General features: G+C 56.4%; 2 protein-coding genes across 4 annotated transcripts; both read right to left on the bottom strand.

Annotated features, from left to right (window-relative positions):
- Positions 1-138: 138 nt before the first annotated feature.
- STARD3 (StAR related lipid transfer domain containing 3) lies at positions 139-19,144 on the bottom strand. 2 transcript variants are annotated; one of them, XM_029927508.1, is made up of 16 exons: positions 19,015-19,144; positions 10,465-10,575; positions 9,075-9,347; positions 6,195-6,272; positions 5,769-5,846; positions 5,594-5,647; positions 5,098-5,215; positions 4,802-4,900; positions 4,525-4,577; positions 4,108-4,200; positions 3,423-3,485; positions 3,173-3,268; positions 2,760-2,839; positions 2,561-2,665; positions 1,375-1,468; positions 139-908 (listed from the first exon to the last, which is right to left on the bottom strand). In XM_029927508.1, exons 3-16 carry the CDS (start codon positions 9,294-9,296, stop codon positions 804-806), a joined length of 1,338 nt encoding a protein of 445 aa, XP_029783368.1. In that variant the 5' UTR covers positions 9,297-9,347; positions 10,465-10,575; positions 19,015-19,144; the 3' UTR covers positions 139-803. The 2 variants fall into 2 exon arrangements, with proteins under 2 accessions (XP_029783368.1, XP_029783367.1); XM_029927507.1 differs by lacking the exon at positions 10,465-10,575.
- A 453-nt stretch (positions 19,145-19,597) lies between these two features.
- On the bottom strand, positions 19,598-26,739 carry PPP1R1B (protein phosphatase 1 regulatory inhibitor subunit 1B). 2 transcript variants are annotated; one of them, XM_029927805.1, is made up of 6 exons: positions 26,679-26,739; positions 26,350-26,372; positions 25,881-25,956; positions 21,938-22,141; positions 20,493-20,609; positions 19,598-19,883 (listed from the first exon to the last, which is right to left on the bottom strand). In XM_029927805.1, exons 1-6 carry the CDS (start codon positions 26,710-26,712, stop codon positions 19,729-19,731), a joined length of 609 nt encoding a protein of 202 aa, XP_029783665.1. In that variant the 5' UTR covers positions 26,713-26,739; the 3' UTR covers positions 19,598-19,728. The 2 variants fall into 2 exon arrangements, with proteins under 2 accessions (XP_029783665.1, XP_029783666.1); XM_029927806.1 differs by having other exon boundaries at positions 19,883-20,405.
- Between the last annotated feature and the right edge of the window lie 1,077 nt (positions 26,740-27,816).

Genomic DNA, 27,816 nt, shown 5'->3' with positions numbered 1-27,816 from the left:
GGTCCCCAGTGGCTCCGCCCCGCCTCTGGCTCTGGAAGGGTGAGAGCCTGTGTGGAGTGTCTGGCCTGCTCCTTCCCCACGTCCACCCACCGTGCTGCACTCCTCTTCTTTCAAGAGACCAGGCAGGACACGCTGCTGTTTCTTTTTCCTTTTTTTTTTGAGTTTGTTTTTAATAATTGGCTCAAATTACAAAGGTCCCCAGGGAACCTTGGGGGAGGGAAACAAACTGGAAGTGGCTGAGGTTCACTGCCAGCACCCATCCCCCTCCCTGCCACCGGCTCCCCACCAAATGTGTGTGAAAAAAAGGTCCCAGACCCTTTAAATAACCCTAAAAATCCATGGTGGGAAAGCAGGTAGATGAAGGGGCCCCTGCACCTCACCACCGGCACCAAGGCCGCCCTAACCTCTGTCCTGCTCAGGGCCGCGCCCTCCCCCACCAAGTCTGAGGCTCCCATTCCAGATCCTGCCCCTGGCCAGGTAGGGGACAGCAGATCTCTTCCTCTGGGAAGCAGGGACAGTCATTGTGTAAACATCAGCGGGACAGACCCCACTATCCTCGGCAGCAGGGCCCTGGAGTTCGGATGCCTGACCTTACAACCTGCCGCGGCCGTGCCTCCCAGGCACAGTGAAGCATGGTGGAGGGCAGTAGCTTGGGGCCAAGGTGCTGCCACAGGAGGAACCTCTTCCTCCCCACTGCCTGGGGCCAGGCCCTCTGTGGGCAGCGGGAAGCGCCACGGGCCCCTCTCTGGCTCTGAAGGCTGCGGTGACAGGACCCTGGCCCGCAGGGTGGCAAGGGGGCATGGTCACGCCCGGGCCCCCAGCTCTCCGATGCGCTGCCGCAGGTGAAAGGCAAATTCAAACATGGTGGCCGCGAGGCTCTGGTGGATGAGGTACCGGGGCAGGTGGCCCTGGGGGGAGGTGGGAAGAAGTTCCAGGATGGCCGGCCCTCCGCGGGGGCTCCCCTCTCAACAACAAGTGCCAGCAGGGGGGCTGAGGAGGTCCCCTGGGCCAGAGCAGCAGGAGCAGGTGCAGCTCTGGAATGCAGCCTAAACCACCCTCTACCCCTCACCCCGGCAGGAAGAACACGCTGTGCTGGGTCTTGGCACCAACCACACAAACAGACCTAGGAGGGGCTGGCTTGGCAGCCAGCCACAGCTCTGCGGGGCCTCCAGAGCAGAGGTAAGGGGAGGTACAGGCCCTCCAGCAACCCAGGACAAGACCATCTTGATCCTGCCCGAAATTTTAGCTTAAGGAGGCAGTGTAGCTTAAGGAGGCAGTGTAGGTGAGGCCCTGAGCAGGACAAGAGCCTCCAAGGTCCCCCACCAAAGTCCCCTCTACTGTACCTAGCCAGCCTTGTGGCCTCAGCAACCCCACCTTGAGATCTGTATTAAGGATCCAGATGAAGGTGCAGACTCGGGGGTTACTGGCTGACTTGAGCACGATGAAGCCCCCAGGACCATTCTCTCCCCTAAGAGAAAAGCACCATTGTTGGGGCGGGCAAGGGGCCCTGGAGCCAGGCAAGGCCTCTGACCTCACCCCACACTCCATTCTTGGCCCATCATGGACCTGGGGTGAAAGTGGGAAGGGGGCTACTGGTCTAGCAACCACCACTCTGCCTGAGCAGGGTCTGAAACATGTGACCCAAAGGCTACCGGATATAGCCCTCTCCCTGCCACCCGCTCGAATCCCCCCGCAGCCCACTGATGCTGTGCACCCCCAGTGGTAGCTATCATCCTCTCTGTCCAGGGATTCTCGGTCAGCTCTAGCTGAGAGGGGGACTGTGCTCGCATTTCTCACCCCTGCCCAACTCAGGGAGCAATGCGGTGGTGCCGGAGAGGGGGTGCCCCCGGAGGGAGTGCCTTCCCAGGCGGTGGGCAGGGCACGCCCGTCACCAGTCAGTTCCCGCACAGCTCCACTGACAATCCTGAGCTCACTCCACACACAAGGAAGTCAGCACCAGAGAGGAAATACGCATGTTCATCACCCAGGAGACTGGTGTGCCAAATCTATCCCACTAACGGTGCTCTCTGTGGAAGCCCAGGAAGGATGGGGATGGCGGAGAATCGGGGAGGCCACCTGCAGCACGGGGTTCTAAGATGAGACAGCAGGAGAACTGAGGATGCCCTGGAACAGGCAGCAGGGAGACAAAACTCCTCTTCCTGTGGGGGGACTTCCACGCACTCCGGGGAAAGGCAAGGCAGCGGGGACCGACTCTACTCAGGTAGGAAGGTCAAGCTCCAGAACACAGAACCTTCTATTCAGGTCACCGGACCAGCACGACCTCCTGGCTCCCAGCCCCCTTCCCCTAGACTGTCCCTGTCCCTGGAGCTGCCCTCCGGCCTGGGTGGTGTACTTCCAGCCATTAATCCCTCAGTTTCCAGGAGGCAGAGCAGCAGATTAGCAGGACTAGGGGCTGAGTGGGGCAAAACCCAGCAGGACAGGGGACAGGAAGGCGGCCTCGGCAGGAGAAAGCCCCCAGCTGTACACACTGTCCCTACCCTGTCCTCACAGCCACCAGAGGAGGGGCCAGCCGGGTGACCCTGGGCAGGGCAAGGCTCACCTCACATATTTGTGTGTGGGGGGCTTGGTGCAGTGGGTGGTGGCGATGCCCGACGACAGGTATCGGTCTCTGCGCCGCTCAATGCGCCGCACGTTCACGAAGTCCCTGGGGGGCGGGAGGGTTACACTGGGAGCAGAGGACAAGCCCAAGATCCAAGGGCAGGAGTCCTGCCTGAGAGGAGGGGCTTGGTGGTGCTCACCTTGGGGAGACCACCCCGCCCGCAGCTCCCGAAGAGACATCATAGGAGATGATGGTGTTGTCCTCTACTCGCTGCAGGATCTAAAGGCCATGAGGGGAGATATGAAGTTACGGCTGCCCAGACACCTCAGGGAACCCCCAGACCAGCCTCCTCTCTGCCCGGGTCCCTTTACTGAGAGGCCACTCCTGGGCCCTGCTAGGCTTTCTCTGTGTGCTGACCCTCTCCAGGAGGCATCATTACCATCGTACCCATTTTACAGACAGGAAAGCTGAGGCACAGAGCAGTTCAATGACATGATGCGGGTCCCCAGGGGTAGCTGGCCATGCTGGGGTATGACTGCACCCTGATCTGCCGTGTTGCTCTGCCTCTGCCCTGAGAGGTGGCCAGGCCTGGCCCCCGGCTCCCCGGCTCACCTGGCAGGCAGTCACCGTCTTGTTCCACAGCACCATCCTCTCAGGCTGCAGGATCACCTCCTGGTACACTAGCTCCGCGGGGCAGGGCAGGAAGGTCTGGGGCAGGGCAGGCAGAGGGCTGGGTGGCACCAGATGTGCTCGGGCACACCAGCCCCTCCCTCTTGGTGGGGAGAAACCTGCCAGAAGGCAGGAAGCCCCTTCCTGAAGTCTCAGAGCAGGAAGCTCTAGGACACCTGCTTCCCTCACTCACCTTCAGGATGAATGTCTTCCCATGATAGGGAATCTCGATGGTGTACACAGTATCCCCATATTCCTGTGGCAGTGACAGAAGGGTGATGGGGAAGTGAGGGGAGGGCAGGGGAGGACATGGGGGGGGCACTGGTAGCAAAAGAATGGGTGACAGACAGGGCAGGCTTTTAACAGCCCAGGGTAGAAAACTCCAGGAGTTTGGGGATATTCAAGTAGCTATTAAAAAACAGTGATTCTGACAAACGTCCAGGACGAGCAGAGAAAGGCCTCTGATATCAAGTTAAAGGACAGAAGTACAGCTACAGCTGTGTCCGCAGGCTGGCCAGAGAGAGGGACGGGGACGTGTCCCCCATTTTCCAAGCTCTCTGCCATCTCCTTAGGTAATGTTGTTTGGATCATGAAACAAAACACCAAACACTGGCTTCCCCTTCAAAGCCAGAGCTGAGCGAGGAAAGCAGCAGGGAGCTGAGGATGGGCGTGGGGGCACAAGCGTGGGGAGGGGGTGGGCAGTGGAAACATCCACAATCCACCCGACCTCCTGCCAGGTGGTCACCCAGGGCCCAGCCCCACTCCTGATGCAGGAATACGGTTCCAACCCGTGCGATCCTCGGGCTTCTCAGGCTTCAGACAAGCAAGCAAAACTCTCAACACACATGGGCAGGTTAGGTGAGAGAGAAGCTTCTTACATTATTCTTCTCAAACTTCCAGTTCTCCTCCTGGGCCAAGATCTGGTCCACCACTGCCATGGCCTCCTTCCCCTGATGGATGTACTCCCGTTCCTGGCCAGGGGTGAGAGCAGGGAGGGATCAGCCTGGGACCTGCACCCCACCTCGCGAGTAGCCAGTTCTTTTTCCAGACGCTCCACACACGTGGCATCTGGGCGGTCTCTCAGGCCCTGTGGGACCCCCAGGTGCTGTGGCTGCTCGCCTCCGGGCAGGCTGGGGGGCCCGAGTGGCGGTGAGGCAGACACTCAGGTGCACACTGCCTGGCACTAGGGCTGCCTGAGGTCCGTGCTCTGCTGGGACCACCCTGGATGAGCGCAGCACCAGCCCTTCTCCGGGGTGCCCGCTCCAGAGGTCGGGCGAGGGTGGGCAGCCAAATACCTGGGCAGAGAAGCTTTTCTTCCCAAGGTCTTCATCTGATTCATTGTCAGACCCTGCAAAAAAATAAGCACAGAGACAATGGGCAGGTGTGGGAACGGACTGTGGAGACAGACAGGGTTTGGGCATAAGTGCAAGGTTGTAGGGGGATAGAAGTACATGTGGAAGAGGGTTGCTCCCTTTCCCCAGAGCCAACAGAAGAACAGAAAGAACAGACCGAGCCAACCCACTCGTCATAAAGACGCTCCCTGAAGGCAGTTCCCCATCCACCAGCCCTCACCTGCAAAGGATTCTGGGGGTGAATAGAACTGGCCCTCAGATAGAGCGCCAGAGAAGAGAAGCGGTCCTCGGGCGACGGCAGCCTGGGCAGCAAGATACCCTGGGGGAGCAGACATGGGCAGCCATTGTCCCAAAACAAGGGCAGTCATGCCTTAGCAGCCTGGGGTCCCAACTCCCAGCTCATCCTGGGGTCTCCCCAACTCCAAGTTGGCAAGATAGCTCAGAACTGGCTCTCATGCTGGAACTCTCCTCTAGGGGCTTCGAGGACCCTCACTGCACCCCTGCCCCAGCACTCACATCGCTCCTCCTCGGCCTCCTGCGGTAGCACTTTGAAGTCAAGGAACCAGGTCTCCAACCAGGCAAGGACAAAAGAGACGATAGGGAGCAGGTAGCCAAATGCCCCTTTGCTGAGCAGCTGTGGAAGGAGGGGGCTGAGCTCCACAGCAGGGGGTCACCTGAAGCCCAGAGTCCCCTCCTGGGGCAACTAACTCTGGCATACACCCCATTCCTGGACCAGCTGCTTGGGGACCCTCTGCGGCACATGCCTCTGAGATGGATTAATGAATTCTACAGCAGGATAAACTGAGGTTAGACTGGCAGAAGGACTTTCTGTCCTTGCAGTTGCAGAGGGGCAGGTGGAAGAAGCCAGGGAAGAGGATTCCTTGGAAATGTCAAAGGACAGGATCCCCTCTCACCCCGCCCTGACAACAGGGACAACACCCAGAATCAGAGAACGGGTCCCTTCTTAAGAGAAGCTCATCCCACCAGATCAGCCAGACTCTGAGCCACTGACCTCAGAGAGGATGACCTTGACAATGAGGAACGCACTGGACACCAGCGTGGTGACCTGCCCAGAGGAGGAAAGGAGGAAGAGAGGGAAAACAGGCTGGGGGGTGAGTCCCCCTCCATACCATCCCTTGCACCAGCCCCACCAGGGCCTGAGAGCTGCCGGGAGCGTGGCGTCTTACCGCAATCACCCACCAGTGCCGGAGCCGCAGCACAGCGTAGCCCAGGAGCAGTCCCGAGAAGCGGAAAAAGGCCAGGACCTGGGGGGCGGAGGCAGAGGGCAGGGCTGCCATCACAGGCAAGCCAATGCCCTTCCCCCTGCCCAAGGCTGACCTCCCCCAGGTTCCCTCTACATGGGCGTGCATGCCTTGGGAGAATGGCTGAGTCCGTGTTTTTGTGGGAATGATCTGGATGTGACCTTCTCAGACAGGGGTCTACTCTTCCCCCTCACACTTGGGGCTCTCTGAAGCAAGAGCCTTCTTTAGGAACTTTCTGAATATGGAGAGCTCCCTGCTCAGGTTAGGGTGTGTGTTGCAGAGGAGAGAAGTCGGCCAGGGAGTCCTGTCCCTGAGCCATCTCTGCCCCCAGGACCCCCTAAGTCCACTCACAAAGATGTCAAAGAAGGAAGTTTTAAAGTTGTAGTGGATGATCTCCTGCTCCAGGTTCTTCTGGATGCCTGTGTTGGTCTGGAAGAGGGAGATACAAACAGTTCTACAGGCAGAACCAAGCCCCCAGGGGGGGTCCTCACCTCTGGGGATGGGGAAAAGGCAGGAGGAATGTGGAACCCGGAGATGCTAAGCCACCGACCAAGGAGGGCCCTGAAACACCAAGGGCGCTCAGCCAAAGGACTGAGACCCCAGCACTAACCTCATTCGCTCCTCCAAGCACCAGGCAACCCAGACAGGTGGGGGCCTGGCTCCAGCAATTACACTCCAGGGCACAGTGCCTGGGGAGGGGGGCTTGGAGGCCCTGAGGCTGTGGAGGGAGGACTACAGGCCCTGTGCCAGCAGGTAGGGCTGGTAGACTGTGTGCTGGGAGCCTGCCTCTCACATAATCTCATCCCCCCCTCACCACCACGGCGCTCCATCTTCCAGGCCAACCATCCATCTGGGGCGGTGGGGACCAGGGGTGGGCAGTGGTGTCAGACAGAGCCCCAGGTGGCAAATCAATTGATTAGGTTTGTGCTTAATAGGTAAAATCCATCATGGTGCTGGAGAGGATGCCCAGCCACAGAGATGGAGTGAGCAGATTTGTCCTCACCCCCGTCCCCGCCATAGACAGCCACACATTTGCAAGGGGATTCCTGACACCTTGGATGGGGAGGGAGAGGATCTGGATGGATACTGAGAGTCAGACCACAGCCTGACTCCTCAGGAGGAATGGGGTGCCAGCCCCCTGGAGGAGGGAGGACAGAAGGGGACTCTGGAAAGTGGAGCCCAGGAGCCTGGAAGGTGGAGATCCTTCGTGACCACCTAGATTGGACCTTCTAATCCCCAGCAGATGATCCAAATTGAAGTAGGGCGTGGCTTATTAAAGCCACAGATGTCCAGGCCACTGAAGCTCAGATGTAGCTGAGCATCTGGAATTTTTATACAGTTCCCAAGTGCTCAGATGCTTAGAGCAGGAGCCAGCAGTCTGGGCAGCCGCCTCAATGACACTTAAAGGCCCCTGCACCTCCCTACCACGTGCCTCTACCTCAAGACCACCCTGAGCCTCATAGAGTCTCACACCACCCCCCACACCTGACACCCCACCCCACCCCACCCCAGCTTAGTCCTCCCCTTACTCCTCAGACTGCTCCCTCTTGGGCTCCACAGCCCCTCTAACCCCTAACAGTTCTCTCTCTGCCTGGGCATGCGTAGAATCCAATGGCATCCTGACTCAGGGGACCTGAGTTCCCGTCCCTGCCAGTCTCTGGAGGAGACCTTGCGTGTGTCTCGTAACCCTGCTGGGGTCCTTACATCCACCGTGCAGCACCCAGTCTGTCAGAGAATTTAAAAAATATATGCTCTAAAACAGGAAAATAAAACTAGGAAACCAAAACAGTACTCCATTTTTAAGTGTCGACCAAGTGAGACATTGTGGCTCACTCCGCTAATGGTTAAGACTGGCATTCTGAACTTTTCATTATGCTTGAAAACAATTTGGAGATTAAATTTTTCTGGCTTTGCCAGAATTCCCAAGTACGCATAATGACTACTGAGCTATTACACCCAGTACATCTGGATAATTTCAAAAATAAAATTACAAAAAAAATTTTTGGCTGTTTTCTGGCAAGAAAATATATATTGAATGAAGGCTGTGGGTGAACTTTAGTGCTTGCTTTGATGCTGGACGGGGCCTTCAAAAGGAAGAATGCCCAAGACCTCAGAAGCTCTCCAAACGGCTCTGGACCTTGCTGGGCTTCAGTTTTTTTATTGTTAAGATGGTCCCTAAGGTGCCTCATGGCTCAGTCTTGCTGAAGGTGCCAGTTCATCTGTGTGCACAAAGGACAGTCACCCTCAGAGCCCTCCAGCTCAACATGCCCAGAATCAAACTTGTCTTCATTATCCCTAAACCAGCCCCTTCCCCAAAGTCCTCATTTCTATCAACAGAGGCATCCTTTTTCTGTCACCCGAGCTTGAGGCCTGGAGGAAGGGCACCTGCCATCCTGAACTCTGACCCATTCTGCAGAAGGAAAACAAGGGAAGGCTCAGAGAGGTCGAGTCTCCTGCTGAGGTCCCACAACAGATACAGGGGAGGAGCCGGGACTGACCGAGCCTGGGATTCTCTGCTCTCACAGCTCCTGCCTCTGCGGTCGGGTCCTGCTCTGCCCTGTCCATGCCTGGAGATCAGGTCCCACAAGGCTGACCAAGCACTGCCCAGGGGGAGGAGGGTGTGGACCCGGCACCATGAGGCAGCTCCGTCTCCAGGCTGCTTAGAGGCATCTCACCACGCCCGGAGAGGCCAAACGGGGAGGGGGGGTGGCACTGGAGGAGTGTACAAAATGGGGAGCTAGAACTAGGAGCTAGGAATCACTGGGAACTGGGAGTCTTTACTGGTTTGCTCCCCACCATACTCTCTGCTTTTAGCACAGTGCCTAGGATACAACGGGGCTTTGAAAAATGTCTGCCGGATGAGTGAATGAATGAATGAGTGATGGAACCAGAGAGAAACATAGGGCAGAAGAAAGACAAAGGTTTCAGTAGTTCAACCAGAGTCCATTAGGCAGTCTCCTCCTTTCTCAGGAGTGTCCACTAGAGGGCAGTTTGGCACAGAAGTTGAGAGTGTGAACTCTGCAGCTGGAGGGTCTGGGTTCAAATGCTGCCCTTCTTTACCTGCTTGCTGGGAGAGCTCAGACAGATGACACAAGCCCTCTGAGCTCCCAGCTGTTCTCATCTCCCCATTCTTAATGTTACCTGGAAATCTACCCTGCCAGAGAGGCTCCCATACAAAGGTGGGGCAGCTAAGGCCCAGATGACCCCCACCCCAGCCTTGGCCCCACTCACGTTCAACTCGATGATCCAGAGCAGGGAGATGAAGAGCAGGTCGAAGGTGACAAAGAGACAGAAGGTGCGGCGGACATCAGAGATGGCCCGGCGCTTCTCTGGGGGTGGCGGGAGGAAGTGGGAGGAGAGGCCCTGGGAGTGGGACAGTGACGAGCTGAGGGAGGCCACGGCCGGCAGGCTGCGCTCCAAGTCACGGGCCAGCTCCCCAGACAGTCTGTTCATCCTGGTGGGCCCCCACCTCAAGGTGGGGAAGGCGGGGCCTCAGCTGCAAGGCTGGGGAGAGGCGGGGCAGCTGAGTCAGGTCACACATGTCACATGTCAGGGTCCCAGAGTTCCCGTTAAACTCCTTTGTCCCTTTACATACAGTCCCAGGGACCCTGTCTGCTCCCAAACACATCTGGCCCCTCTCACATCCCAACCCCCTGGCAGCCCCGGGCCCTCTTGGCCCAAATTCTCTCCTGCAGCTCCACTTCTGGGCAGGAGGGGTTGGAGCATCCCTCTCTCTTGGCCCTCCTCATCACCCCCCTGTAAAGCCCAGCAGCCTCCCTGCCCCCTTCACCCTTGGAGGGCTCTGGGGTCCTCCCCGCTGCTGAAGAGCACAGCCTGCTCCTGCCAAGCCCAGTCCTGTGGTTCAGCCTCCGGTCCGGTCAACAGCCTCTCGGGCCTGCCCCCACCCCCAGGAGAAGAGGGCCCCAAGCTCTGTTCTTTGTTTGCCAAGCACAAAGCCACATTCCCTCCCAGAAGCCAGCCCTACCCTCCCACCCCCTAATCCATGGCAACTGGGAGGGACTTCCTAGAGCGGCGTCTCTGTCTCTGCACTGGGACAGCGGGTATGGAGAGAGGACATCTTGGTCCCTTCTCTCGCTCCACCCGACGACCCCCATGTCAGGCCCAACTACCATCCTCTGGCCTGGCCATTACAGCCAGCCTGGCGGGGGGGGGGGGGGTGGTCTCCAGGCGGCCTCTCTCACCCCGTAGCAGCACTTCTTGCACAGCCGGAAAAAGGCTTTCCAAACACTGATCCCAGCCTGCCGCTCCCCGAGCCCTCCAGTCCAGGCCCCGCGGGGCAGCCCCACCAGCTCTTCCCAGGACTCCTCTCACAAGGCAGGCGGGGCTCACCCCCAGCACCACCCTGGCCTTCTTTTAGATCTCTCGATGTGGCAGTCTGGTCCTTCCTGGGGCCTTGGACCTAGCTCTCCCTGCCCCAGTCCTTCCAACAAGCAGTTCAAAAGTCCTCTCCTCAGAGCCCACACCCTCCTGCCCCCAGTCACAGTGGCTTGTCCTGTCCCATTGTGGTGCTTCACACTCTTCCGTGAGCTTGTCATAAGACGTAAGAATGGTCTTATTCATTGTTCTGCAAACAATGTCCGGGTACGGGGCTTTCACCTGCCTGGCGCTGCTGTCTCTTAGCGCCTCGCCCGACACCTGGCACCTAGCGGATGCTGGACTGGCTGCTGAGTAAACAGGTGCTCCAGAGGGTCTCCTGGTCCTCGGCTCCAGGCTATGCAGCAGAGAAACGGGGCAAGAGGATAAGAACCAGCTGCTGCCTGAGGCTAAGCCAGAGCCCATAGAACACCGTATGCCCACACAGGGCATGTTACAGATAAGGCAGCCAGGACTGAAGGGTGAATGGAACCACCCCTTACCTGTCTGTGTGACCACGGGGCTGAAACTCTCATGAGTGCTAGAGGCAGGGGCCCTCGGAGCCCTCCCTCCCTGCCACACAGCACCCAACCCAAGGTCTCTACTCCACCAGTGCGCTGGCAAGGAGCCTGAAGAGGCCCTGTCGCCCAGGTAGGGGGCTCAGCATGTTTGGTGTCTACACTTCTGGGGGCTCCATTGGAGTCTCCCTGAATCTGCTCTCCTGCCAGCACCAGGGGGCAGGTTTGGGGGCCAGTGGGATGGGAACCTTAGATGTTGGTCTCTGATCCTGGGAAGGCAAGATCTATCCAGTCTCCCCCTTAATCTGTGATCCCTTCATACCTTTGTTATGCCTACTCCTTCCACGGCCCCTCAATCTATCAGGTCCTGAACAAGCTCCCCATTTGTGAACGGCAGGAGACTCTGACCAAACCAGTTTGTCCATCCCTCTGCCTCTGTGCGAGCCCCAATGGACAGGAGCTGACTGCTGTCAGTAGAGGCACCCAGCCCAAGGCCACCCTCTAATACCACAGTACCGGGGCTGCCGTACCCGGCTCATCTGGAGGGTACTGAGGGAAAGCTGGGGCCAGCTCTGGCAGGAGGCGGTGAGAGAGGGGATGTGACAGGCCGCCGGCAATGGCACCCATCCCCGACATCCATCAGCTGGACCTGGTGCCGGACTGAACACTGAGCGCATATCTCACAGTGACAGGGCCACAGCTCCAGGGCGGGTGACATTTCCTGGTCTCTAATAGCCCTCTTGTCTGCTGCCAGACCTGTCTCCATCTCTCTTCCTCCTTCCTGTCTCTCTTGAAAACTACTTTTCTATCTTTGTGTCTCCATACCAGCCCCCACCTCCCCACTTCGTGTCCATCTTTCTGGGTCTTCCACTGTAAGTCTCTCCCACCTGTCTCTCTCCACCACCAGCAGCTCAGTCTTCCTTGAAAGTCTCTGTTTCCGCCTGTGTGCATGTGTGCTTGTGTGTCTGTCTGTCTGTCTCTCGTCTTCCCTGTGTGCTCCTCTCCCTCTTCCTGAATCACTGCAGGGTCCTGTGGCTTCCCTACTCCCAGCTGCTCCCGGATTTGTCTGGCACGCCCCCGGGTTTCTCCCTCCCTGCCTGCGGACAGGACTCGGGTGGTGGCAGTGTGGTGCGAGATGCCACTGGAGTGGCAAAAGCACAGACACTCACACACGCAGACATCTTTCTTGAAGCAAGAGACACAGATGGGGGCTGAGAGCAAAGATGGGGGGCAGAGAGTTGCAGACACAGGGCCAGGGGCTGTGGGAGCCAGGCACGGGGCCTCTGAGGCAGGGCTGGGGGCAGCAGGCCGAGAGGCAGGGAGAGGGGCTTCTACATCACCTCCCTCACAAAAGCTGCTTGGAGTCCAAAGAAGCAAGAACTTGTAGAGTAGAAGGAGCAGCAGTCAGGAATGAAGACCTGAGCTCCTTGGGGCAGCCATAGACCCCGACTAACTGAGCAAGTCCTCCCAAGCCCCTGTTTCTTTATCTGGGAGAAAAAGTCGGTGTTTTTTTTTCAAACCCCCTTATTCAAGCAAGAGAAACTTAAGAAAACCTTACTTGGAACCTTAATAAACAAGAAAGATAAAAACAGACTCTTACGGGTCCTGCCACAGAAGGTGGCCTCAGAGAGCCCCACTCGGCAGCCTTCCCTGGGTCACCCCGGAGGCAACCCTTGGGGTGCAGTTTGAAAACCTCAGAAGGTCTTTGAGCTCCATCAGACCGCCTACCAGTCTAAGGGACAAAAAACGGTCTTGGACTGGAACTGCCCTTAGGGGTCCCCAAAGCGCTGTTCTCTGGCCCCCGCCCTGAGGCTGGAGCGGGCCTCTCCCCCTCCCCTCCCCCCTCCCGCGCCGCTGTCCTGATGAGGGGCAGGCAGCAATGAGAGCTGTGGGCTAGCAATGGCAGGGCTGCCGCCCAGACACACGGGAGCAGCAGCCTCTGGCGAGCCCAGCCTCTGCGGTCACCTGCCCGGCCGTGCCTGCACGGGTGTCTGGAGCGGAGCAGCAGGTGTGGCATGAGGAAGTCTGTCCGGGACGGCTACAGACTTGACAATCAATGTGCGCTTTAGGGAAGCTGAGCCGCTAAGGCCTGGGGAAGGGGGCAAGGAAATGGAGGTTTTATCATCCCCAAAAAGGGAAGGAGGGGGAGGGGAAGAGGCAGGCTGCTGGGAACAGGGGATTACTCCCGTTCCTGCAGCTCCTGAGCCAAAGGGGAGGGGCAGTCCCGGCCCCCAGGGCCTGCCGGGCCTTCTCTTGCCCTAGGAAATGCCAGAATTGGCCAGACTGCTAGAGGAGCTTTCAGGGAGGGTCCCAGACTCAGGGCAGACAACGGCGGCAGACAGCTGACGTCGTGGAAAGAAACCTGGACTCTGAGGTCAGGGTTCAAATCTCAGTCTGCCTTTACGAGCTGTGCGATCTGGAGCAAACATAACCATTCTGGGACTCAGCTCCTTCAGCTGCGTTAAACAAAAGGAATGTTTATATACTTAATGCCTTGGAACTACATCTTCAAAATGATTCAAACAGTATTTTTTATGTTATATATATTTTACCACAATAAAAAAGCAACGGTAATTGCTACCTCCTAGGGCTGGCATTTCTAGAAGCATAAGGAAGCAGTATGGTCAGTGCTTGGTTGGTGGTGGTTAAAATGGAACAAGTAGGTGGCAAGGTCGTTCAGGTAAGGGGAAGAGAGTGTGTGTGAATGTGTGTGCACACGTGCGTGCGGGGGGGGGGGAGCGTGCTTATACACCACAGCGACATGTAAGAAAGTCACCCAAAAGGCCTGGGTTTAAATGTGAACTCTGCAATGCCTCCCACAGGTGACCCAGAGCCAGCTCTTTTAAGCCTCGAGTCCAGGTCCCCTACCTGTGCACAGAATGGGCCAAGTCATTCTACCTCCAGGCAAAGGTGAACTCCAAGGCTGGGGGTGGGGGCGGGGAGCAGGGGGCTCTCAGAGGAAGTGCCAGTGGTGCCCTGCCCCCCTGCAGTTCCAAGCCCTGTCCCTTCAGTCACCCCCAGTTCCCCATTTCCATAGCTCTTAGGGGACAGGGGCACAGAGGGAGACCTTGCCAGCTCTCAGTCACAGCCCAGACCACCAGCTCCAGCACCTCTCTGTGGCTCGACACCCCACCTGCCTGCAGTTTCCGTCTGGCATTTCCTGGCCAAGGTAAGTCTTCAATTTGAAGAATGCCACTCACTCACTGTACAAGCCTCAGAGGCTACATCCGGAAACTGGGGACACTGGTCTTGACCCTGGGCTGTCAGGGGCATCGAAGGACACAGTGACACATGTGAAGTGCCTAGCACAGTGTCTGGCACACAGAGTAAACACTCATTAGACGTCAGCCACCAAGTTTCCTTGCTCTTTCCCAAGCGCTAACCTCCAACAGAAGCCTGGCCAAACTGCGCCTTTTCCAGCAAGAGCTGATTCCACAAAGCTCTGCTCTGTGGCCCGGGGGAAGGATGACAAGTCTCATCTGTATCCAGAAATGACCCACATTTCTGAGCAGCGTGGCTTCCCCAAACCTTCTCTCAAGGCCAATGGGACAGTGGACTCAGGCTCTCAATATACACTATGGCTGGCAGGTCTCCCCTCTGTGGCTCCACTTCCCTGTTTCCTCATTCTGGAATGACCTCCCCTCCGGGCTTACCCCACCCCCCTCTCAGGACTCTGGCTCAGTACTTCCCTTGTCAAACAGCTAGACTTGAGCCTCAAAGTCATCTTTCCTTGAGTGCTTTAGGCCTGGGTCACACACAGGGCTTTGCCAGGGCATGCATCTAAGAAGTTAACTGGCCGGGGGTGCCTGGTGGCTCAGTTGGTTGAGTGTCTGGCTTCGGCTCAGGTCATGATCTCACGGTTTGTGGGTTCGAGTCCCGCATCAAGCTCTGTGCTGACAGCTCAGAGCCTGGAGCCTGCTTCAGATTCTGTGTTTCCCTCTCTCTCTGACCCTCCCCTGCTCGAGCTATCTCTGTCTCCAAAAAAAACCAAAAAACAAACCAAAAAACATAAAAGAAGTTAACTGGCCGGTGGGTCTGTAATGCCCACCCTGGAACAGGTGAAAGGGCATGAGTCTGGGGACTGAGCATCAGACCTGGAGTCAAAAGCCCAAGGCCATTGTTGGGGCACCTGAGTGGCTCAGTCAGTTGAGCAACTGACTCTTGATTTCAGCTTAGGTCATGACCCCAGGGTCATGGGATCAAGCCCTGCCTCGGGGTCTGTGCTGTGAATGGCGTCTCCTTAAGATTCTCCCTCCCTCCCTCCTTCTATCTCTCACCTCCTTTGCACCTCTCCCATTTTCTCATGCTCTCTCAAGGGGGAAAAAAAAAAGCCCAAAGCCATTCTTTATTAGGCTGTGAGCCCTTGACTAAATCACTCAGTCTCTCTAAATCTCAGTTTCCTCCTCTATAAAACAGGGATAGTATAGTGACCACTGCACAGAGCTACTGAGAGTATTAGAAATAACACATCCACAGTGTCTATGCTCAGTTAACAGCAGCTATTACTACTATTAGGAGCCGTGAGACCGTCCGTGTCAGGGGCAGGGTCCTGGGCCAGGCATGCACAGCACAGCACTCTGCCCAAACTGAGGGTCCCATCTGTGCTGCTGGATGGAAGGATGAGCCTGGCCTGAGAGAGCTGCCCCAGGATGGCACACGTTAGGCTCTACTGTACTTCAGGGCCCATGCCATCTGCCCTGGCACAGCTGGCTTACTAGTCCCCATTCTGTCCCACCAATAGAGAGTCTGGGAAGTTTTCTGGAGAAGGAGGAGTTTAAGGAGAGGAGGGCACAAACCAGGCTCCGTTTCTCCTTTCCTTCCGGGGAAGTGGAAAGGGGAAGAATCAAGCCAAAACAGAAACTACATTCATCACGGTACGCTGCCCCCTCCAGCCCGGACATTCGGGTGGTGTGGTTTACTGGAAAACCTTAGGCTAAGAACCACTCAGTTGTCCTGCCCCCTCCATATGCCAGGCCCTGTTCAATGTCGGGGATGCCCTGGCCTCCTCAGGGGCTGGTGAGTCAGGCCCCACCACACCCTTAGGGCCACTGGGTAAAACCAGGAAACTAATGAGGTCAAGTTCTCAAGGTCAGTCTGGAAAGGGCCAGTCATCTTCCAGGAGAGATTTCAGGCCTATCAGCCCACTCAAGGGAAGGCCCCACAGGCAGAAGGGAGTTCAGCACAGACCCCTCCCAGCACCAGCTCCGAACGGACAAAAGCCAGGCTCAGCCTTTTCCGCTCCAGAAAAGGTTCATGGGGATATACAACTGGTCAAATGGGATCCCTTGCTTGTCCCCTGTCCTACAGATGTGGTAGCCGCCCCTTTAGGGACTGGGACTCAGAGGCAATTCTCAGAGACACCTGTGGACCTGGAGTCAAGAGACAGTTCCTGAAGTTCCTGCTGAGTGACTTCCCCTGAGTCTCAGCTTGCTCATCTGTAAAATGGAGCCAACAATCTCTACCACTCAATGGAACAAGTATGACCTGACAAATATACAGGACTTCTGGTCTCACCCACCCCTCCTTCTCAAAGTAGCTGTGTGAGAGCTCAGTCTAATGCAGCATGCGAGCTGTGAACCTAGAACAGGCCAGACACTGTGCTAGTCCCTGGAGATGTTTAGGGGCTCCGGGTCTGGTGAGAGAGGCTAACAGATAAATAAGACAGGTGCCACGCTGTAATCAGCATGTTCAGGGAGGAACAAACAATGGACCGCGGGCTCTCAGAGAAGGGAGCATCTGACCCAGGCTGAAGTGGGTGAGGTTGGGAAAGCCACAAAGAAAGGAGCCATGTGACCCAAGCCTTGAAGAATCGGCATCTACCAACCACGAGCAGTGACGATGAGCCGTCCAGGTAGGCAAAAAAGCATGAGCAAAGGCCCAGACTCTGGTCTGAAGACAGGCCCAGGCCACAGGCGTGCAAGCTGACTACCTCAGGGGGTCTGCCCCAAACACCAGGCCTTCACATCTCCCCTGCGCATGGTCCCCACAGGCTCCCAAATCAAAGGGACACTTCCTCATGGGCAAGCAAGGAAAGGAATCCCCAACCTCAGCAGAGGAGGCTGCCTCTGCCCTCTTGCCCACCTTAGCCCACCTCCTGAAAGAGCTCTGTCCAGAAGACCCAGATGCCCATTCTCTGAGTCTACCCTGGTCTCTACCTCCCTCTGGTAACTTCATCCTCTTGCTCTAAGGTCCCTCACTAGCTGTCCACTCCTCTGGGAAGCCATTCTTGGCCTTTCTGCCCCACAGGTTCCCAGAGCTCTGTGTACATTTCTCTAGAATTAATGCTTGCCATGTAACATTCATTCACTTCCAGAGTCATTCCCTGAGCAGACTAACATCAGGTCTGGGTCTTTTTCGTTCTTGAATCTTCACTCAGTAAATCCAGATCCTGCCCCCAGTGCCCTCCACCCCAGCGTTTTATTTACTGACACAAAGCTAGGCTTTGGCGTTTTGGAACAGAATGACAAGTAAGCCACACCAACTGTACTCAAGCAATTTACGAAATTAAAAATGATAACCATTGCTCTATAACGTTCTTCTATAAGCCGCAACAGTTGCTATTTATTTATTGAGCATTCACATGCTGTTTTAAGCCCTACACATAATTTCATTTAATCCTCACGGTAACTCTATGATGTAGGCACACTGCTACCTCCATTTTACAAATGAGGAAACTGGGGCACTTTCTTCATCAAAGTTATAAAATAGTGTCAGAACCCACAAAGTCTGATTCGGGCATCTGTTTGCTCAACCACTGTTCTACTATGGACAGGGTGTTGCAGGGACACAGGGGGTTAGTGTTAAGTCTTGGGCAGGGTGGATGGAAGAACAACCCAGAGGTGGTACTGCCTGAGCTGAGCCCTGTGGAGGACCAGGAGAAGACAGCCTGGCAGAGAAGAGAAGGGGCTTCCCAGACAGAGCGGATGGTATGCAAAGGTACAGAGACACAACACTGCAAGGTGTGGGCAGGCACCTGCAGTGCCATGCCACTGGACTTTAGGCTGCACACAGAAGACTAGCAGGAAAGCGGTCAGAACCCAGAGAGCTCTGTAAATAGTGCTAGCGGTGAGAAGCCAACAAAGGGTTTTAAGCAAGGAAGTAACACGATGAGACTTGTGTTTTAAAAGGATTACAAGAGGAGCCCCTAGCTGGCTCAGTCAAGAGTTTACTTTAAAAAAAAAAAAAGAAAGAAAGAAAGAAAGAAAGAAAAAGAAAAGGATCACAAGAGTTAGTTTGGAGTCTGGGTTGCAGGCAGCCGTGACTGGAAGTTGCTAGCAAGCCACTGCAATTATCCTGGCGACAAACACATCAAGGTGATCACAGAAGAGATGAAGGCACGGGACCAGGTTTGAAGTTGGCTGGACTGGGTCACCCCACTGATGTGGGAACTGAGGGAGAAGAGGAACTGTAAATTCCCCGGTCTCTCGCTGGGACAGGATGGCAGAGGAAGAACGTGCTTGCAGGGAACAAGACCAGTTCAAGTGAGAGAGACCAGTTCAAGTGAGCGCCAGCTGAAGTGGAGCTGTCCAACTGGTAGTTGGATGGCCAAGTCTGGGGCTCCAAGGAGGGACTGCGCTGAAGAAAGGGCGCCTTTTGGGTCTTTAGGTGGTGTAAAGCTGAAACCATGACAGTGGACGAGACCATCAAAATTCAGGGTATAGTGGGGGCTGGGCAGGAGAAACGGTACCTCTACTGTCAGAACAGTAGGAAGAAAATAAGGAGATGCTGACGCGGAGGACGCCACAGGCGGGAGGGGTGTCAATTATATCAATTACGAACGAGTGTCACTGCTGTCATGCATCTCTAAGAACTCAAGAAAGATTCTTTAAAGGGCCCTTTTGATGTCAGTTAGAAAGTCATATACTGCCATTTTCAAAGGAAGTTGGGGGAGACCGGATGACAGCGAGACGCATACCTGCTGGGACGTGTATTTTTTCCTCTTTCAAAGACCCTGACCCCTGCCCATATCAACTGCTAAACCCAGATTTCGTCCCTCGCTTCTCCCCTCAGACTGCAGAGCGAGGCTCCGGAGGACGATCGGGGTCGCCCTCCCCCGACAATCTCGGGTGGGCGGGGCCGCGGAAAGTCTGCGCCGGAGCCCCCCGAACCCCGCGTGGGGCGGAGCGAGGCCCAGCAGAGGAAGGGGGCGGAACCTGGGACGCCGGGGGTGTGGGAAGGGTCGGACGGAACCAACAACGGACACTAGGCATGGAGGTGGAATCCACTGATGAGACACAGCCCTCGTACCACCTGGCCCCAGTGACCTCCCCCAGACCCACCTGCTCCATGTCTGCCTCCGCCTGTGCTCCTCCGGCCCCAGCCGCAGTCCGGCCCCGCAGCCCGGGCAGGGCCTCCGAGCGGAACAGGATCTCCCCGCGGCAGCGCCGCTTCCGCCGCTGAGCCCGCCCCCCAGAGCGAACAGGGATGTGCGTAGACGTGCGGCCCCGCCCCTTAGCCTCAGTCTCCGCCCCCAAGCCCTTGGGCCCGGTCCCGAGGGCCGGAAGTGGGGACTGCTTAAGTAGTCTTAGAGGTGGCTGAATAGGAAAGAAGCTTAGGGGTATCATCGTTGTTGGGCCATCAGAGGCCTGGTACTGTGGGGGAAAGGGGAAACTTCCTGAGGGGAGTTTTTGGGGGCTAGGGGACAGGTCCTTTGGAGGGATCCACTTTTGAAAGTTCTTTCCCTCCCTGCCTCTTTCAGCGATCCCTACCTAGCAGGATCTAGTACTTCTGTGGTCATGCAGGAAAGATTGCCAGACTAGAGGACTGGACACTAGGATCGAGAAGGCCACCAACCAGGTCTTCCACAAAGGGAAACCCGTGACCTCCACCCCCCCTTTCCCCTGAAAGAAGAGTCTCAGCACAGTTATTTATAAAGATTTATTCCGGCACAGGAGTGGTTCAGACCTGGAGTCAGGGAAGAGGGGAAGGGGGCAGAGCAGCTGGAGGACAAGGAGAACCTGGCTTCCCCACCATGTGCCCCCCATGGACGTATACTAGGCGGCATTCCTGGCATCAAAGCACAAACAAAACGCAACAAAGCAGCCTCTGCTAGTCCATCTTCCAGGCACCCAGGCTGGGGAGCAGGAATGATAAGGGGGAGATTTCCAAAATGTTGAAGCTGAGGAGAAGGATGCCTGAATCCTGGGCCCTGGTAGAAGCCAGAGAGAGAGGTGGTAACTTGAAATCTCCCATAGGAGAGGGGATGGAGAAGGATCTAAGGGTACCTACAATTTCTCAGTACCCTCTTTCCCCAGATCTTAGGGTCCTGCCCTGTGGGTTTCCTGTGCCCAGGGGAGAGGGTCTGGGGAGTGGAATTGTGAAGGATGAACCTTTGCCGCCCCCCTTACTGGATTATCCGATGCAAACTCTCTCACATCCAGCCTCCCTCTGGGTAAATGGGTGAATGACTGGCAGGGGTAGGCATCAGGCAGCAAGTACCCAGGGACTCTGGGCATCAGCCAAAGGTGGGCAAACAAGCAAACACAGACCAGCCTTAAGTCTTCTAGAAGTCAGAAGCCACAGCCCTAGCGAGTGAGGGGGAAGGGTACAAAGTAGGGGTAGGGATAGAGTGGGTTTCTGGGGAACAGCAATGCCCCCTCCACAGATGCAAGGCCAGATGCCTATGTGCCAGGCTCAGGGTGGGCAGGGCGCTGTGGCTCTTCCCCAGGCTCTGCAAGGCAAGCAGAGGGACTTAGGGCTTGGCTACGCTCACAAAAAATCCCAGCCCACCTCCCCGTTCCCCACTACTAAGCCTCACCATTTAGTGCCAGGTCTTCCACTTGGTCCTTGGAGCTTCCATCTCTTGGGGGCTCATCCAGAGGGGGCGGGCGCTCCCAAGGTCCCTCCAGACCCTGGCCACAAGTTTTCTGCCCATCTGGGGATGGGGCAGAAGGAATAAAAACTCAGGTTCTAAGTATCCACTCAGCGATCCTGGAGCATGAGCTGAGCTGCTCTGATGGCTGAGGCTAAGCTTTCTGAGGGCATCCTGGTATGATGGACAGAACACTGGCTCAAGACAGCTCTGCTGGTGAACAGTTATGACTTAGATAAGTCAGTTACTACCTCTCTGAAGGGGATAGTAAGAGGGAAATTGTGTAGATTGCCTTAAATAAGATAATAGTTACTCCCCTGACCGGTCCAGCGCCAGCACTCCAGGAGTGGTGCCAACTGATATTGTTCCTTGGTAGTCTTGTCATGTGCCCCTCTGCCCTGCTGCTTTTCCTGAGAAAACATTCTCCTCTCCCCTCCTCTTTACCTGTCCTAAGGGTCTCAGGGGGAGTTGACTCAATTTCCATCAGGAACTTTTGCTCCAGGGTTGATACCCCACTGCCAGAGATGCAAAGAGGCCCAAGCCATTTTGTTTGGATCGAAGGGATGGACACTACAAGCAGGGTGGTCAGCTGTTTTTCGTCCCCATAAATAAGGGACCAGAAAGTTTAATGTTCACCGGGAGGGATAGATATGGCACAGCCTTCTATTGCTAAGCATAGAAAAAAACAGCCACGGGCGGGACAGAGGTCTTTATGCCCAGGAAGTCTCTGGGCCTTGGGTCCTTCTGTGGAGATCTCTGGATCTGGGGCCTCTAGCTCTGAGGCCTTCTGTGTCCGTCTTAGGCCCTTCCTTGGCCTGTCTCTTCCCAGGCAGTTGGGTTGGCGGTGCAGAGGACCAGGTTGGTTCTTGAATCCTAAATTCTGCATTTAGACACTAGAGGGCACCCTCTCACCTCCAGCCCAGGAAATAAAAAAGGGGAGAAACAGCCACAGGGTCCTGGGGAGGTTTTAGGAACCAGCTCTCTGCCTCCCAGCTGAAGACCACATCCTACATTCAGAAACACTGGTAAAGGGGGCCTTGGGCCCTCTTAGTTCTCTGTCCCTGTGTCTCCTTGTCCCCTCACTGCCATGGCGAGGAAGTCTTTTCTTGGGTCTAGCCTCAAACCTCAAGTGGCCTTGCCTTAATTCTTAGGGAAGAGACAAATTATCAGGGACAACCTGATTGGGAGAGGGACAGGGTCAGAATAGGAGCAGCCCCAGTAAGCCCAGGTGAGGCACATGTGGCTGGGAGGATGGGCAGGCCCTCACTGCGTGACTGCAGTTTACATGTGTCAAAAAACTGTGAACTGGGAGGGGTATCCCAGGACGGTCAGGGAGGAATGCACCTAACCCTGGCTGGTGGAACCCAGGCGTCCTGGCCCCTTCAGCTTACCAGGCACCCTCCTGCCCTTCAGGATTTCAGCCTGGCTGTCTTCCTCCTCGTCCTCCTCATCCTCCTCGTCCTCCTCATCCTCCTCGTCTTCCTCTCTTGGGTAGCCCAGCTCCCGAAGCTCCCCCAGCTCATCCTCCTCCGAGGCCTGGTTCTCACTCAGGTTGCTGATGGACTGGAGATGCGACTCGGCAATGCGCTGCACGGCTGACATGGGGGGCGGAGGGCAGGAAGCCAAGGGTCAGCCAGGTCAAGAAGCAGCCCAAGAAGCTGGAGAGGCATGTGACCCAGCTTCCAGCCTCCTTCCCATGAACCTGGAACATGGCTAACCCCCTCAGGGGGATAGTTCAAAAGCTAAAGGTTCCAGGTCAGTCTGCTGGGAGCCAGACAGGGCAAAAGCAGCAGGGGTTAGATCCTTGATCATGTTTGGCTCCTAAGCTGTCCAAAGATGCAGCCCCCCACCCCCCAAGAGGCTGGCACTGGGCAACTCCCCCCAAACTATAGGGTGCCAAGCTGGACAAGACCAGGCAGGTACAGCAGCAGCTTAACATTCCATGGCTGGGGAGCTTGCTTCTCCAGGGACCTTATACTGGGGACAGTGTCCACCAGTTATAGCCCGGGACAGAAGGCATAGGACCCATGGGCCAGAGCCTGGGGGATCCGTCCCTTTTATTTATTTTAAATTTTTAAAATGTTTTTATTTATTTTTGAAAGACAGCATGAGCAAGGGAGGGTCAGAGAGAGAGGGAGACACAGAATCTGAAGACAAGCTCCAGGCTCTGAGCTAGCTGTCAGCACAGAGCCCGACACGGAACTCGAATCCATGAACTGTGAGATCTTGACCTGAGCCGAAGTCAGACGCTTAACCAACTGAGCCCCCGTTAGTTTGTAGCAGAATGCAGACTGCCTAGGGCCCATTGCTTACACCAATCCTGCCCTGCCCTCCTCCAGTGCTGAGCTTGGTCCCCACCCCCTGGCACTGTCCCCATCCTAAATGCCACTCCACACATCTCTGCCCCAGGTCCTGGGGTAGGAACAGTTCGGAGACGGAGGATCTAACAGTCTACAGCCAGTGAAGCCTGTGCCTGGAGATGTGGAGTGCTCAGACGCAGCCCCCACAATCTTGACCCACATCCCCAAGCTTCCAGCTCCCTCTGTGGTGACCTAGAAAGCAGCAAACACCACCCACCCCCCCAACACCACCAAGGCCTGCTGGGATAGGACCTAGGAAAGGAACAGTGTGGGCAGCTGAGGAGAAGTTTCCAAAAGATGGTAAGGACTGGGGGTTAGGAGAAAGGGGCCAGGCCCGGGGGGGTTCTAGGGGAGTAGCAGAGGTTGAGGGGAGGCTGTGAGGAGTGGCTGGGGGGGCAGAGGCAGCAGGGGGACCAGGAGCTGGTGGGAGTTTAGAGCTTCTGAGTAACCGAACTCCCAGCTCACAGACTCAATGCTGACAAGCTAGGGGCTGGTGTTCTGCAGCTCCTTCCCCATTGGCAGGCAGCCCCTCCCCCTTAGAAAGCCCAGAGGGGTAGATCCAGGCTGGAAACCTCCAGTGCAGTGAACAGGGCACCACGCTCCTGACAACTCGGGACTGGCACAGAGGGTGCATTGTGTGTGCCCACTACCCCGCCCTGCCCTGAGCTCCCAGCCCGGTGCCTCCCGCTGGCTTTGGGCAAGCTACCCAGGCAATAAAAATGCAATAAATCGCCCTGCCCTGGCCTTGGGGACACGGCAGCCCTTCACCTTGAGCCAAGTGTGAGAGCTGGGCCTTGAAGAGTCCCCCTCAAGCCAAAACTCAGTGTTGTCCTCCCTTCCCTGGAGGGCCCTGGCTTCTCCCACTACAAACCCCCAACCCTGCCAGGTGTGCTCCCTTAGGAGCGGAGGGGCTGCAAAACAGGGGCTGAGGCCTGCAAAACAGTGCCCTTCAGGTCCAGAAGGATCCTCTGAGGGTTAGGGGGAAGGGAGGAGATGGAGGAGGTGGCTGTTTGAGCAAGGGCCCTTTCCCCTAGTCGGGGGAGTAGAGTTCAGTTCCTGAGCTACAGTGAGAAGTGTGCAGTGCCTGTGCTGGCACCCCGGGAGCCGCCCGCACACCGCACCTCCCCTTGTGCCTTTCAGGGCTCTCTGAGGTCTCCCCCTAGCCCTCCCAGCTGTCTTCTTCTCTATCTGTCCCCATGTCTGGGACTCTGGACCACCCCCTCCCAACCCAAGTCCCCCTTTTGAAACTTAAAGGCCCCCAGCACAGCCCCCAGACTGCCTGCTTCTCCCAACTTAGACCCTCCAAGGTGCAGCCCAAAGGGGCAGAGGTGGTGGGAGCACATTTCTAGTCAAGTGCACCCAGGAAGCACTTGGACCCCATCATCTTCACCCCGGCCTTCTGCCCCAAGCTCATAACCAAGAATCCATGGATGGTTCTTGCCCATCACATCCATTCAACCCTCCCCAGCCCAGAGCGGGAAGAAGAGAGATGTCGGTGTTCTCTGCAGAGAAGATGCCACCACCCCCCAACACCTACTGCAGGGGCTGCCCTTCCCCCACCTCCCCACAGGTGGGACATCCTTCCAGGTGCTGACCCCACTGCCCACCTGCTGTCCCTTCCTCTTTCTGTCCTGGGGGGAGGGGGGAGAGAAAATGCCCTTTCCCTTCTCTCCTCTCTGCTCCCAACCCTGGCAGGCAGGCTGACAGGTAGTTGACAGGTGTGCCTGTTGACCTTGGCCAGTGCTGGGAGCTCATTAACCCACCCCACAGGGAGCTCTCAGCACACCCATCCACCCATCCGGTCTCCTCCCTCAGCAGGAGGAGGGGGCTGGCCAGGCAGGAAGAGCCTCAGGCCTGGGGCCCAAGTGCGTGGGGGGGGGCATTCTTAGGCTCAGTTAGGAGAAGACCCTCCCCATAACCCCATCTCCACACCTCCTCCTCCAGGGGTAACTCCCCCAGCTTCCCCGCAGATAGCCAAGCCTCCAGGCTGACTCTAAAGATTCTCTGAGATTTCACACCTCCTCCCCTGTGCACATTTCCTTTCCTCATCCTGGAATGCCCTTTCATGACTTGCCTGCCTGTTGAATTCCTATTCATCCTTCAAATCCAGGCTTAACCATCCTCTCCTCTCTAGCTCACCCATGACCCTTTGAGGCAAAAGGCCCCAAGAGGGAAGGTGCCAAATCTTACTCCCCTGATTTTGCCCAACGCCTCCAGTGAGGCCCGGCACACACTAGGTGCTCTGTAAGTGTGTACGATAAGAATGACTTGTGTTTGGAGCACCTGGGTGGCTCGGTCAGTTAAGTATCTGACTTTGGCTCAGGTCGTGATCCCACTATTCATGAGTTTGAGCCCTGCATCAGGGTCTGTGCCGACAGCTCAGAGCCTGGAGCCTGCTGCAGATTCTGAGTCTCTCTCTCTCTCTCTCTCTCTCTCTCTGTCCTTCCCCTGCTCTCTCTCTCTCTCAAAAATAAATAAAAAACATTAAAAAAATTTTAAGTAAACATTAAAAATTTTAATAAATTATTAAAAAATGACTTGTGTTTTAATACAGAAAGGAAGAGCAGGACCAAGAGGCATCCAGTCTGCTGACCTTTGCAAATGTTATGCCATTGAGAGAGGGGCGTAAGGGCTGCACCTGGAGAAGGTGTTCCTTGGAGAGCAGGGGACCGAAAGGTGGCCTGGGACACACTTGCAAAGAGGAGGTGCAGTACTGACTCATTTTATGTTGATGATACTTGTCATTTTAGGCCAGCCATCTTTTTTTTTTTTCAATCTCACCACCCCTTTCAGCCCCTGGGCCCCTTCATTACAAGGCCAAATTAAAGAAAGATCTGGTCCCTAGGTAGTGGTTGGGGGACACAAGACAATCCCTCCCCTTTGACAAAAGCTCAACATTTCACCTCCCTCCCCCAATGTCAGCCCTGCTCCCGGGGCAGAGGGACAGCCAGACTAATGGGGAGGAGGGTAGTACCTTTCAGCGAGGGGGGTGTGTAGGCACATGGGTTGGGTCTCTTCGATTTGAGGTGATGCCCCTCTCCGGAGCCTCTCTGCCAGGGTAAGCACCAGGTTAAATAGACTCATACGAGGCCCCTTCCCTCCACCCTTCCCCCATTCCACCCCACCCTTGGCAACCCAGGCCAACTGCCCTGGCCTCTGCTCATGGGTCCAGGTACTGCTGCCCCTCACATCCCGCTGGACTTAGGCTTTGGAAGGGTCTCCATATGCCACAGACTGGGGTCTGGAGGCCCAGCCCAAGTCTGAGCAGAGGAAAGACGAGGGCAGAGTATGTGCTAGTGGGACCCTGGCACCGGGCTCTCTTACCAAGGTGCCAATTGATATGCTCCTGTGTCCTCTGGATGGCATCCAGTCAGGAATGATCCCATCCAGCCCACTACAAAGGGCCCCAGCATCCCTCCTTCCAGCTGCCCCTGGAAACTTACCTGGTGAGGGGAGGCCTCCTCCTCTGAGGGTGTCCATAATGAACCAAGGGAAACCGAGGGAAGAAGAGAGAAAAAAGGGGAGAAGAGAGAAAGAGAGAATTAATTTTCCCAAAGGCTCAATCTCTGGGGAAAGGGAATGTGTGCCTTTCCTTCTGGGTGTTGGGAAGTGCCTGGTCAACAGGCAAACCCAAAAGAGTTGGACTCCTAGACTTTACCCGCTCCACCTCATCTTCTGCTCAGTTTCCTACCCATGGGACTTCGGGAAGGGCCCCAAGAAGGCATCAGAGTTAGGGTGAGGCTAGGCCTGGGGCAGCAGGGAAGGGGCCCACCTGGCGAGGAGTGCTCTGAGAGCCGGAACAGCATGGCAGGGGTTGGTCTCCTGCGCCGGATCTAAGGAGATGGAGAGAGAAGTTGAGGGGGGGACAGGATAGACACCTGCACCCCCCGCCCAGGCAGCAGGGAACAAACAGTGCTTTGAAATCCCCAGGGAACCTTTGAATCAAAGACTGTCAGAGCTGAAAGGAACTCTGTAGCTCATCCAACCCCCTCATTTTACTGAGGTGAAAACCCAGGCCTCCAAGAAGTTCAGCACAGAGCTCAAGGCCACACAGCTCACCATGGCGGAGAAAGGAGGAGAAAAGCCCATTACTGACTCCTGGCCCGTGCCCATCCCACTGCCCGCTTCTCCAGAACGGGCTTCTCCCTGTCCACCTTTCCTTATCCAGGAGGCCCATCCTCTCCCGCTTTTGCGGACGCCAGACCTCAGGAGCTGAGGCTGGCTTTGGAAGATACCCCATGGGCCATGGCACCCACATGGCCCTGCCCACTTAAGGTCAGCTCAAGGGCTCCAAAGAAACTGGATCTAGCTGCAGAGGGAGGCTGAGCCAGGACACCGCAGACACCTGCCACCTCATACTGAGGCTCAGGTGTGGGCCTGAGCCCAGACCCACAGAGTCCTGGAGGCGTCCCTGGAGGCCTGTGTCTGGGTCCCTCCAGCAGTCTCTCTCAGGCTGTAAAACTCTTGGCCCAGTGCTCATAGAAAACAAAAAGTTGTCCTCCTTGGTACATGAGCCAAGCTAAATAGTGAGGGGGGGGTGGACTGGGCACTCCCAGTCACTGCTTCTCCCCCCCCACTCCCCCCCCAGCTCAGCAATCAGACCAACTGTCAGTTAATTAGGTCCCCTCTGAGCTCCAGGGAAATGCACAAAGAGAACCAGGTAAATTAAGCTGAAACTGCCACCACCACCCCCCCAAGCTCCCCAAACTGTCCTCCAGACCCAAAGCTGCTTCAGCCCAGGACCTCTCCTTCCTCCCATACCTCCCCCGCCTCCCCCCAAAAGACTTGGCCCATTCTCACTGCTCTGCTGGGTGCCAGCTGCAGCTCAGCAACAAGTGAACAAGCTACTTTGTGGGGGGCGGAGCCCTCTTCTCCTTTCCCTCCGTCCACCTCCACCACCTTGGGGGGGG

This window comes from Suricata suricatta, chromosome 17, assembly GCF_006229205.1.
Source record: "Suricata suricatta isolate VVHF042 chromosome 17, meerkat_22Aug2017_6uvM2_HiC, whole genome shotgun sequence".
NCBI classification, from domain to species: Eukaryota; Metazoa; Chordata; class Mammalia; order Carnivora; family Herpestidae; genus Suricata; species Suricata suricatta.
The sequence above is the reverse complement of the archived record's forward strand: the minus strand, read 5'-3'. Positions and strand labels throughout refer to the sequence as shown.